Source organism: Convolutriloba macropyga, chromosome 1 (genome assembly GCF_964194025.1).
Source record: "Convolutriloba macropyga chromosome 1, txConMacr16.3, whole genome shotgun sequence".
In the NCBI taxonomy this organism is placed as follows: domain Eukaryota; kingdom Metazoa; phylum Xenacoelomorpha; order Acoela; family Convolutidae; genus Convolutriloba; species Convolutriloba macropyga.
The window spans coordinates 7,951,871-7,964,926 of NC_134468.1; the positions used below are offsets into that span (position 1 = coordinate 7,951,871).

Genomic DNA, 13,056 nt, shown 5'->3' on the forward strand with positions numbered 1-13,056 from the left:
GAGTTGCAAGGAAAAAAGAAAAATTCCGGTCCAGAATACACGGTCTCGATCTCTGAAAATTGATTTACTTCCTCCCTATCATTATTATTTGAACTCATAAGGAGTGAACCAGCAGAAAAAAAAGAACAAACCCTGTTTCAGAATCCTTTGTGTCGTATTCTTTTTCATGGAAATTTATCATTCAATGATACCTCTACAAAAAGTTTGACAAAAATGTTCAAAAATCTTTCATTACAAAATACAAATAAGTTCCTGTTTCTGTACTACAATTTTTTTGTTTTTGCTGCCATCAGAGATATTTTTTAGCGCACAAAAGTCGGTATAAAATTTTGGGCAAAGACGGAGTCCAGATCAAGCAAAAGAATCTCAATTTTGAGTGTCATGATTTTGAGTGTGTAGTGTGTGTATGTATGCGTGTGTGTGCGTGCGTGTGTGAGTGTGTGTGTGTGTGTGTGCGTGTTTGTGTGTGTTTGTTTGTTTGTTTGTGTGTGTGTGTGTGTGTGTGTTTGTGTGTGCACCGGTGTGCGTGTGTATGTGTGTGTGAGTGAGTGAGTGAGTGAGTGAGTGTTTGTGTGTGCGTGAGTGCGTGTGATTTTTGCATCCGTTAATACGGCAGTGCTAAAAGCAAAAATGGTTAATAACTTTGAATTTTAAGACAGCAATCGTTAGGTATGAGGTATTAACCCAGGACGAGGTGCGCGACACCAGCCAGCTCTGATCAGATCATCCAGACCAAAATCAGTTCTGATCAGTTAGACTTGAGTAACAGTCGGGGATGCCAGACTGACTTGAGTTCGGCACTGGGGGTGACGGAGCGAATTGAGTCGCAAAGAGAGGGTGCCAGACAAATTTGAGTCGCGCATGGGGTGCAAGACACAATTCGGTCGCGCACTGAGGTGTCTCGACTGGCACTTATCCAGTGAGCAGTACTGACACCGTTGAAGTAGCAGTAATATTTGCTATTATGTCATTTTTAAAGAAAAATATTCCCCAAAAGACAGTCCCCATGGTGTTTCGCTGTCTGCTCTTTTTCCGGGGGATTGGTCGTTTCCTCGGTTGGACCTCTTGGTTCTGAACAGACTGTCCAAGCTCTGCACAAATTTCTGATCAGACTCTAGAAATAGCTCTGTTCAAACTATCCAGACTATGCCACACAACTATCTAGACCCTAGACGACGCTATGAGTAGATACAAATTTGCTTCAAGTACAAAACATCCGTCTCGATTACCCACAACATCCATTGTCATCAATTGTGAACATCAGTGTCAGGATTTCGTTACTGTTTTACGCAGCATTCGTAGTCATACTTGTCTTCTTGACACTACTATCCGCGGTTGCGGTATCTATTAGCTAAGTCGGGCAGGGGGTGCCAGGCCAACTTGAGCCTCGCACAGTTGGCCTAAGGTCCACTTCTGTCGCGGACTTGGGGTGCCTCGACTGACACTTTTAACTGTTGAAGTAGCAATAATCATTGGTATATTGTAATATTTCCGGGATATTAGACGTCATTTTATGTATATAATTTGTGAGTTCTGAAGTAAAAATTTTTTCCCCAAAATTTTTTTGGGGTTTTGCTGTCTTTATTTACGGGGGACTGGCTGTTTCTTCGGTTGGACCTCTTGATTCTGAACAGACTGTCCAGGCTCAGAAAAAAATTCTGATCAGACTCTAGAAATAGCTCTGTTCAAGCTATCCAGACTATGCCACACAACTATCTAGACCCTAAACCACGCTATGATTAGATACAAATTTGCTTCAAGTTCAAACCATCCGTCATAATTACCCAAAACATCCATTATCAGACATTGTGAACAACAGTGTCAGGATTTCGTTATTGTTTCACGCAGTATTTGTAGTCATGCTTGTCTTCCGAAATGAAAAAAAAACCTTATCAGCGATTAATTCTAGAGACGTACTTTGCAATTTGATTTGTGAATAAAACAGGTTTCCACATACCCATTTTACTCTTCGACAAAACAATAAAATCTTTGAATTGGACCTCAAGACATTACTAAAACTTTTGATTATACGCTAATTACATCCTTTAAATTGGAGCAATGGTTAATTTTGCTCAGTAAGAGAGTAACGGGATTAATGTTTTTTCCGTAAGTATGGCCCTCAATTGACGTATGGTTTTTCATCCAAAACAATATGTAACAAAAATTGAGACTTTGCGGTGATGTGTTGTCATTGTTCTCCAAAACTTCAAAACAGTAAAAAAAAGTTGCAAAAAGCACTTCCACTACATTTTGAAGTCTAGCTCAATAAATTCTCGAGAAATGATAATGTTGTCAAAATGACAAAAAATCAGTTTATAGGGGCAAAAATGCTTTGTAATTTGTATATCATAAGCAAGAAATTCTGTGGGAAAAGACTGTTTTCATACTCTAAACAATATGAAAGGAAGTTAGTTTTGATTTTGCGGTAAGAAATTATAAAGTGAAATTCATACCTTTACGATTATTTCGACCCCGCCCACTATTGATTTGAATTAGAGATGATTCTTGAAAAATTGAAAACAGGGCTACATTGATATTATCTTAATGATGAATCTCGGTAAAAATTGTCAGGATAATTTACCAAGACATGTCAAAATTTAAAACGAAGACTAAACGAGATTTTGCTGTGGCAGACCAAGTTTTGTCAAACAAAACAAAATTTTGCATTTATAGGCAAGTTTTATCAGAAAACAAGAAAATAATTGAAAAAAAAAATTAAAACATGAAAAAAAACAAATTAAAATTATTTATAAAACTATACTTAAATTTATTTTATTTTTTTCCAGAATTTTTTTCCCTAAAACTTGACTGGATATCGTAAGTAAAACTATAAATCCCTTGCGGAAACCTGCTTATAACATTTAAAGATTTTAGGAAAAATCGAAATTCAAAGTAGTTAGACCAGCAAAGCAGATGATAAAATTCAAGATGAAATTAGTAGGAAACCGACCACTTAAATGTTGTCATCATAGTTAGATGGTTTATTTCAATTTGATCACTCAAATATGATATGTCAGTAAAGAAAAGATTACAAGGGGTATAGTTCATGGGCCAAGTGGAACCAATATATCAATAAATTTCATTGAATCTGAGATTGATTCTAAGAGGAGATTCTAATGCTTTCTGTCACAGAGAGTTGAAAAGAAAGGTGTGTGCTTGCGCTTGTGTATGTATGTGTAAGTTTGATGGTGTGTGGGTGTGTCACTTTATGTGTTTGAGTTTGTGTGTGTTTTTGTGTGTATGTGTGACTCTAGTATACGTTAAAAAAGCAGTTCAACACTTTCAATTTTACGTCAGCAATCATTAGTAATGATGTTTTATCCCAGAACGAGGTGAGTGACACAAGCCAGCTGATCAGCCTATCCAGACAAAAATTGGTTTTGATCAGTCAGAATTGAGTCACACACGGATCATGCCAGACTGAATTGAGTCGGGCAGGGTTTGCCAGGCCAACTTGAGCCGCGCACAGTGGGTTTAAGATCCACTTCTGTCGCGCACTTGGGGTGCCTCGACTGACACTTTTAACCGTTGAAGTAGCAATAGTCATTGGTATAATATATTATTTCGGGGAAAGTAGACGTCATTTTATGTATATAATTTTTGGGTTCTTCAGTAAAAATTTTTTTCCCAAAAAAGAAAAATATTTAGCTCGACAGCAATTACAAAAAATTAGTTTTTACCATGGACTTTGATGTTTAAGAAGAAGAAATGGCCAGTGCTCCCTAAAAATCAGCCTCATTATGTGTTCGTTAGCTCTTCTTTTTTCGGGGGACTGGCCGTTTCTTCGGTTGGACCTCTTGGAAGACTGTCCAGAAAAGTTTTTGATCAGACCGTACAGACTCTGGATTTAGCTCTGTTCATACCCTCCAGACCATGCCACACAACTATCCAGACCCCAGCCCATGCTATGATCAGACTTTATAGACTCTGAGCGGGGCTGTCATCAGACCGTCCAGACTTTAGGTAGTGCCTTAATCAGACCGTGCAGATTCTGCATGCGGTCCTGGTCAGACTGTCCAGCCAATGGCTAATGCCAACAGAATATGTAGAGTGGTCGTGATTTACTCCCCTTGAGCGACCCAAGTCGGTCAGATCAGGGCTGGCTTGGGTCGCGCACCTCATCCTGGAAAATGGTACAGAATACAAAAATCCAACAATACCGCGGCCTGTTACGTCAGCTGTCCCGTTCCACTTGTTATCACGGCAATTGTACGATTACAGTTTTGTTATTGGACAAATGAAGTAATCCTAGGCATCAGTGGAGAAGATTTTTGCCCAGGAAAGATATGTTAGCGCATGCAAAACAAGCACATCTAATTTTGACATAAAACACTTGTTATTAAAGGTTTGTATTGGGCTGAATGGGTATTTTCGTTTGTTCTGAACGAGGACCTCGATCTGTGCAACATTTGAGTTCATTTCAGTCCATTAAGACCTCGATGGATCCCCTAATCAGTAGTATAATAAACACCTATGTTAATGAATGGTGTTGGGATTGGGGGGATGCTTAGGACTACTTTGATTGTGTATTATTAAAGTAAAATAAATTTGATTCGTTTTGTTTCGCTTGTTTGTTGCTATAAAAGGTTTTTGAGAAGTCGACTACTTCCGTCAGGTTTTGACAATAATTGTTGTGAAATGCCGGGCTTTGTTAACGAGAAGTCACAGTGTCCTTGACATCGCCGGCCCCATTTGCAGGATTGCAAAGAAAGAATAAAACTGTCGGATTGCAGCGTGTTGAATCATCCGTAAAGTTGAAACAAGAAGTAAAATAAAAATTGACTGTAATGAAATATAAGGGTACAAATTAAAGCTGGTGGTTCGTAAAAACGAGCCAACGAAATCAATAATCGTAAATACTAACCAAAAATACCTCCAGTGTCAAAAGAAAGTAAGAGGGGTGGGTCTTAGACCTGCGAGAAAATAAAACCAATAACAAGTTGAAATGGGTTGGTGATAAGGGATGATCAATGGAACATAAATATGTGATGAATCGATCTGCTGGTTTGTAAATGACAATCCAGAACGTAAGAGGGTGTAACGTGTTGATCAGAAGCCATGAAAGTTTGAGCAGCCACCTTTTCTTTAGAAGGGCAAACTGTTGTCCCTAAATTTCCTATCTTTAAAAAGACTGTTTGTTTATGCCGAAATTTGGGTTTCATTCTGCGAAAACTTTGCTCAGTTTCACAACGGGTCTAATGCGTTCTCCGAAAAACGTCTTCAACTTAACTGATCGGACAATCCCATCTGTGCCAGGGAAAACTTGAATAACTCTAGCCAAATGCCAGAGGCCACGAGGGGTGAAATCTTCTAGAATCCATACCAAGTCGTCAACCTGTGAATTTTTCGACGTCTTATGCCATTTACAACGTACTTGTTGAGTTGGTGACTACTCCCGTAGGAAACGATTCCAAAAGTGAGTTGCAATTTGTTGTGATGAACGCCAACTTTTTGAAAGATTCTTCTCTTTACCAATGAAGACGCAAGGAGACAAGTTAACGGATGAACGACCTAGGAGAAAATGATTTGGTGTCAGTGGTAAGGGGTCGTTTATATCATATGGAACATTTGTGAGAGGCCTGGAGTTCATGCTTGCCTCTATTTCGCAAGCAACTGTATTGAGAATTTCGTCAGTTAAAGTTCTCGAACCAATGACCTTGTAAAGTGATAGTTTAAAAATTTGTACCAATCTCTCCCAAATTCCACCGAAATGGGGGGCAGCTGGGGGATTAAATTTCCAATCTATCTCCACATTCATTAGACGTAGCTTAGCTGCTAATAATTTTGATTCTTTCAGTTCTGCGATGCTAGATTGCAGAGCGTTGTTTGAACCAACAAAAGACTTGCCATAATCTGAGACGAATTTGTTGGGTTTTCCTCTGCGGCTAACAAAACGCCTGATGCAGTTGATTGTAGAGTCTGTTGTGAGATCATTCGAAACTTCAAGATGTACTGCTCTAACAACAAGACAGGTGAAGAGCAAAATATATCGGCTAGATAACCTGCCATTGTTTTTAACAGGAAAGGGTCCTATGAAATCGAGACCAGTTGTTTTCAAGACAAACTGATTTTTCTTGGGTAATCTGTCCTCGGGTAAATCGGCCATCGGGGGGGTGCTAACACCTTGCAGCATTCTACGACATGGCAAACAGTGGCGTATAGTCTGTTTAACAACTGCTCTACAGCGAAGTATCCAATAGTATTCCATGAGAGTGTTTCTAGTCTGCTCGGGACCACAATGACAATTAATTTCGTGTGTGTGTTGTATCAGCAGTTTAACTGCAGCATTGTTACCGTCAAGTATCATGGGATGACGAGCGGTCATCAAAAGACTTGCTTTTGTCAAGCGACCACGTGCTCTTATTAGGTTATTCTCGTCTAGGAAAGGTGATAGTGCTTTCAATCTGCTAGTACCAGAGACCTCAAGTCTTTTTTTCAACAACATGTATTCTGATTGAAAATCTTGTTTTTGAATATTGTGCATAACGTGCAGATAAGCTCTAATGTAATGTGCTAACTTCATTTCTGCGTTGCGTTTCCTACATTTGTCCGCAAAAAGAATACAGACTGCTATCACACGTATTATTTTGTTCCAACTGCTAAATCTTGTCGCGTCGACACTGTTTGATACAGTTGAGTTTACTGAAGATAACGAAACAGCCTTTACTTGTTGAGCATGCAAAATTTCCTGTTTTGGCCACTCAGATCTTTTTTGACTCAAAAATGACGGTCCTGAAATCCATCGAGATTTTGATGTCATTTGCTCAACGCTATATCCTCGAGTTCCGTCATCTGCAGGGTTAGCTTTGGATGAAACGTACTTCCAATCGAAAGCGGAGGAGACATCTAGAATTTTGGCTATTCGATTTGCAACAAATATTCTATGGCGCATTTCAGGTGGTCTCAGCCAGTACAGGACTGTAGTGCTGTCAGACCAAAACACACAATCTGAATACTTTATATCTTGTTCTTCTTTTATAAACTGGGCTAGTTGGGCTCCATATACAGCAGCTTGCAATTCCAGATTGGGGATAGTCATCTTTTTTATTGGGGCTACACGAGCCTTGCCCATAACAAATTTAACGGAGATCGATCGATCCGAGTACTCAATTCGCATGTACGAGACGGCAGATAGAGCGTATTCCAAAGCGTCAGTAAAGGTATGCAGCTCAATTGAGCTAATAGTTTTATCTAGGAAATAATTCCTAGGAATTTCGATGTCCTTAAATGCCGGAATTTCTTCCCTTAAACTACTGAAATCCTGGATGTTATCGAGTAAAAGGGGTTTGTCCCATTTTGGACCATGGTTCCAGGCGGCTTGTAAAATTTTTCGTAGACGAATTGTTAGAGGCGCTATGATCCCAAGGGGATCAAACAAAGACGCCACCAACTTGAGTAATACTCTTCGAGTTACGTTGCCTGAAATCTGGATTTTTTGAAGTAGTTTACTTTCAATGACATAGCAATCTAATGCTGCGTTCCATGGTAAGCCAAGTACCTTTTGGTACTGAGGGAGAGCGTTGTCTGGATGTAACCTTATTTTTGGTTCTATTGAATTTAGAAACTCAGGACTGCTTGAATTCCATTTGGTTAGGTTGAAACCTCCCTGAGAAAGGATTTTTCTCATTCCTTGCAGTATTTTTTCAGCATCTTCGAGTGAATTTGTGGAAACATAGAGACCATCCATGTAAATGTTGCGTTCTACATATTTGAGAGCATCTGGAAACTGTTCTTCGTTGTCACGAGCCGTTTTTCGCAAAGCATATGAGGCGATGCATGGTGAGTCTGTGGCTCCAAAAATGTGACTGGTGTAATCGTAAGTTTCAATACGACCATCATTGTTCCAAAGGAAGCGTAGGAATTTTCTGTCTTCGGGAGCTACCTTAACCTGCATGAACATTTGTTCAATATCAGCGGAAAGCGCTAATTTGTTCTCTCGGAATCTCAAAATTACACCGGTAAGATTGCTCAGCAAGTCTGGATCTTTCAGAAGATTAGAATTTAAGGACTGACCTTGAAACACACTTGATGCATTAGCGACACGGCGTACTTTTCCAGGTTTGTTCTCATTAATCACGGGGTGATGAGGAAGGAACGAAGTCTTTTCATCTGGTTGTTCTTTAATTTGATTAATTTTTGTGACATAGCCGTTCTGCAAGTCTTTCTCAAGCGTTTCCTCGTATTTTTGCTTTAATTCTGGATTATTTGAAAAATTATTGTTGAGCTGATGAAGTTGTTTCTCCGCAAGCCATCTGTTATTTGGGAGATTGGCGTTCTCTTTCCAGAGAAGTCCAACTTCATAATGACCATTGACGAGTTTAGTGGTATTTTCTAAAATATCAAGGGCTCTTTTGTCATTTTTAGGCATTGCTTTCTTGGATGAAGCTATGCCTAAGCTTTCAATTTTCATCCAATCGGAGACCAACTTGAACATACTGTTGTCCATATTAGGATGGCTGTTTAGCTGAGTGAATTGAACTGGATTGCAATCATCTGGGATTAAGTCAGTTTTTCCAGCGCATGTCCAACCAAGTTGGGTTTCAACTCCCCATGGTGCATTCTTGGGTACTTTAACTATTTGTTTGTAGTGTATCAGATCTAGATTGTCAATTCCGAGAATGATGGAAACATTATTGTCCCCTATGTCTGGGAAACAGATATGGTTGAGGTGTTCAAAGGAATCACAGAGGCGATTCAGTTTCCTTGTATCAAAGTGTGACATATTGAGATCCGGAACGGCGACGACGTCTATTTGTTCGAATGACTGTTCCCCTTGTAAGGGTCTAATTTGAAGTTTTACAGGTGCACAATCAAATTCTTTAGTCATATGATAGCCACTAATTAGAATTTTTCCAATGGTATTCATGTTTAAATTCAGATTTGTTGCAGTTGACCTCAGCAACAAGCTCTGGCAGCTACCATTGTCCAAATAAGCATAAGTATCCAAAACTTCATCACCATTTTTGAGTTGTACAGGAACAACGGCTACCTGTCCTGTTCCTTGTAAATTTAAAGTTTTCACATTAGACTTTTTTGAACCTGACTTAATAGCGAAGCTATCGTGCAATAGAGTGTGGTGTTTCATACCGCAATTGTGGCTACGGCAAACGTTTTTGGAAGTGCACTTTTCTACGTGATGGTTTCCAAAACAGTTGAAACATAATCTAAGTTTTCTTATGTGCTATCTGCGAATGCTTGCTGGGAGAGCTTGGAAGTGGGTACATTTGTATAGAAACTGGCAACTTTCATTGCTTGGGCAAAGTATCACAGGGGGTTGCCTGCCTTCAACTGTCAAGTTCCTGCGAGAACTGCTATTTGACTGTTTATATCGATTAGTTTTCTATCCACTTGTAGCTGATGTGTAGTTTTGTACACTCGGAGAAATTTTCCAGGACAATTTTGCGAGGCTTGAGTGAAAAGATTGGAGGCTAGAGTTTAAATCTCGACACGCTTTGGAGTAGTTCAGAAGCCAGTCAGAAAGTATCTGTAGAGATGGTTATTGGAAATCCTTTTCTAACACAAATTTGTTCCACTCAAGACGTACGGGATTGGGCAATTTTGCTAGCGCCACATTTAGTTTGGTAGTTGAATGAAGGTCGTGAACGAATCCTAATGGCTGAAAGGTATCCACCATTGTCAAAAGAAAAGAAGAGAAGTGTGTGTAGCTCTCTGGATGGGATAAATTGGGTGATTTGAATCTATTCAGTTTCTCAACGAAAGCGTTTACAATTCACTTTGGATTCCCAAAGTGTTCTTGAAGGCGATGAAGTGCTGAAGCGTATAAGTCACCGTTGCAACCATAGCCGTCGACGAGGGCTTTTGCCTCACCTGTTAATAGTGATTGTAGGTGAATCATTTTTTCAGAAGATGTCATTGGTGCTCTGTCAATATTAGCTTGAAAAATGCTGTACCATTTCATCCAGCTTATTGGATCACCATCAAAATGGTCCGCATGTAACTTGGGTACTGATTTTTGAAAGCAAGTAGACATTGAGGCACTGTGTATAGAAGCAAATGGCATCTGCGTAATTGGTGTGTTAGGAATATTACTGAAGCTTGGCTGTATTAATGGAAAAGAGTTATTTTGTCCAAGTGAGTTGCTATCAGTTGAGGGAAGTCCGCAAGGAAAAGTTGAGAACGATTGCTGAGATGCACTGCAGGGTGCAGCTGACATCTTACAATTTGAGGTGTATGAGGTGTTGTTGACAGGTAGAGTTGTACCACCGAGTGCCGTATAACCATAACTGACAAAACGCGAACTCGCAGCGGGCGCTGAAGTATTGCTTTGAGTGGTGTGATCAGTCGAAAGAGTGTCGTCAAAGACAAAATGAGTCCGGCGTTGTTGTAAATGTGACAAGGTGTTGTCATGCGTTTCTATGTTCTCATTGGAGTTCAAGGATAATCCACCAGATGAGGTTTGCTGGAGAGACCTCTTTGTCTCTTTAACGTGTTTTCGGAATAGTGTCAGAGTCTGTTTTATTTCTTCTAATTTCAAACGACTGTGTTCTCTTGACATAATATCTTGTTCATCAGGCTCCAAGCCACTGATTAGGTCAATTACAACTGGTTCAAGCTTCTGCTGCATTTCCCTAATTTCATTAACTGTTTCCTCTAAAGTTTCGATATCTTCTGAGGACTCTATAGCAGCGATCAGGTAGTCAGTATGTAGTTTGATGTCATTTTCTATCATAAGTTTAGAGGTTTCCAAACGCTTCTGTTCATTTGACTTGGTTGCTGTTGAGGTACCAATGGATTGTTGAGTTAACATTGCTCCATCTGTGGAATCGGATGAACTGGTACTCATTTTGGGCACTGTATTGTTTGAGGTTGACCGCGTCTCAACCATTAATGAGAAGTCAGAGTAGTTCAGACAAACCGAGTAAAATCAGGAATGTTAGGTGGTAACAGTAGTAGTTTTTGCCGCCAGAACCTACTGGAACCTATCGATATCAATGCCCTACGAGTGTTAGAACCAACCAATACCTACCAAATACCAATACCTACCGAAAACCGGAACCTACCAATACCTACCAAAAACCGTAACCTACCAGTACCTACTAAAACCAATACCTACCAAATACCTGAGCCTACCTATACCTACCAAAAGCCGTAAACTACCAATACCTACTAAAACAAATACCTACCAACTACCGGAGCCTACCAATACCTACCAAAGGCCGGAATTACCAATACCTACCAAAACCAATACCTACCAAATACCCAAGCCTACCAATACCTACTAAAAACCGTAATCTAACAATACTTACCGAAAGTCGGAATTTATCAATACGGCCGACCAGAAGGGGTCCTTGGGGCGGGTAAAAACCCCCAAAAAGACCGGAAAGAAGGCGAGGGGTTGGGGAGACGACCAACCAGAAGGGTGTATTCCGGGCGGGTAAAACCCCAAAAGAACCGAAAAGCAATTGGGGGGTTGGGGAAACGACCAACCAAAAGGGGGTCCTCGGGGTGGGTAAAACCCCAGAAGAACCGAAAACCAAGTGGGGGGTTGGGGAAGCGACCAACCAGAAGGGGGTCCTCGGGGTGGGTAAAACCCCAGAAGAACCGAAAGGCAAGTGGGGGGGTTGGGGAAACGACCAACCAGAAGGGGGTCCTCGGGGTGGTTAAAACCCCAGAAGAACCGAAAAGCAAGTGGGGGGGGGGGGGGTTGGGGAAACGACCAACCAGAAGGGGGTCCTCGGGGTGGGTAAAACCCCAGAAGAACCGAAAAGCAAGTGGGGGGTTGGGGAAGAGACCAACCAGAAGGGGGTCCTCGGGGTGGGTAAAACCCCAGAAGAACTGAAAAGCAATAAGCGAAATTAAATATCGATAAAATTCAGAATGTTGCAATCTTTATCTTTGTCTTTTGTGTCTTTTGTGTCTTTTTGTGTAGTTACCCCACCATAGTATGATTGTTTTTGAACAAGTCTAATTTCTGATAATTGGATATTCTGAAACATTGAAAAAAATCATGGTGCACATCGGCTTAGCTCATTGGAGAATGTATGTTTTCTTTTGAAAATAATACTTAGCTTTAGGTGTGGTTTCGAAGCTGTTTTGTTGGGTGCCAAAAATGTTAATGAATGGTGTTGGGATTGGGGGATGCTTAGGACTATTTTGATTGTGTATTATTAAAGTAAAATTAAATTTGATTCGTTTTGTTTCGCTTGTTTGTTGCTATAAAAGGTTTTTGAGAAGTCGACTACTTCCGTCAGGTTTTGACAATAATTGTTGTGAAATGCCGGGCTTTGTTAACGAGAAGTCACAGTGTCCTTGACAACCTATAATGCATTGGGCACATTCAAAGACATCTCGTTATTATCTAAAACAAGATACTTGACAGAAAAATTAGGTTTTCAAAATTTTTTCCAGTTGCCGATGAATTGGTTACAAACGTAAAAAGATATTTCTGCTGCATTATATCCGTTGTTTTCGGTGAGCAATCAACTTAACTAATTCTGTGTTTCCGCCTAGCAGCAATTGAAAGAGTATAATAATGACTCAACACTCTATCACTCGTCTTGCAGCGTTGGATCTGGAAGGTAAACCTGAAATTCCTTTATACTGCTGGTCCGTATATTAGATACTTAAACGACGGGGTTAATCGCGGGACCATATGTATAACTTGAGAGTTCAACCCCTAGTTCTACTCTTGATTTATGATTAATTATTAAAGAGAGTTAAATGCCAATATGAATTAATAAGTTATGTTAAACAGCATCAAACATGAACCGAGCATTAAGGGACAGAATAGTTAAATTGATTAAGGTTGATATAGCACTAGGTAGCACAAATTGAAATATTCTAAGTTAACTGGTAATTTAGATAGAATTTTATAACTTAGAGAAGTTACCTGATAACTTACCTGATTTCCAAATTTGTGCTAAGTTAGTATTTTATGACTTAGAGAGTTCTTAGTTAAGAACAAATCACAAAATATTCTAAGTTGGAAAAATATCTCAGGTAAGCTGAGATTGAGCAAGGGAGTAATACGGGGCTTTGATTTAAATCAGAAGTTATCAGGGACCAATTTGTGCTGAAGTGAAGAATAAGTGGTGG

General features: G+C 39.9%; 1 protein-coding gene across 1 annotated transcript; it reads right to left on the minus strand.

Annotated features, from left to right (window-relative positions):
* Positions 1-5,158: 5,158 nt before the first annotated feature.
* LOC142344534 (uncharacterized) lies at positions 5,159-8,827 on the minus strand. Its single transcript, XM_075396288.1, has 3 exons — positions 6,718-8,827; positions 5,848-5,957; positions 5,159-5,335 (listed from the first exon to the last, which is right to left on the minus strand). The coding sequence occupies exons 1-3, from the start codon at positions 8,825-8,827 to the stop codon at positions 5,159-5,161; spliced, it is 2,397 nt and encodes a 798-aa protein (XP_075252403.1).
* Between the last annotated feature and the right edge of the window lie 4,229 nt (positions 8,828-13,056).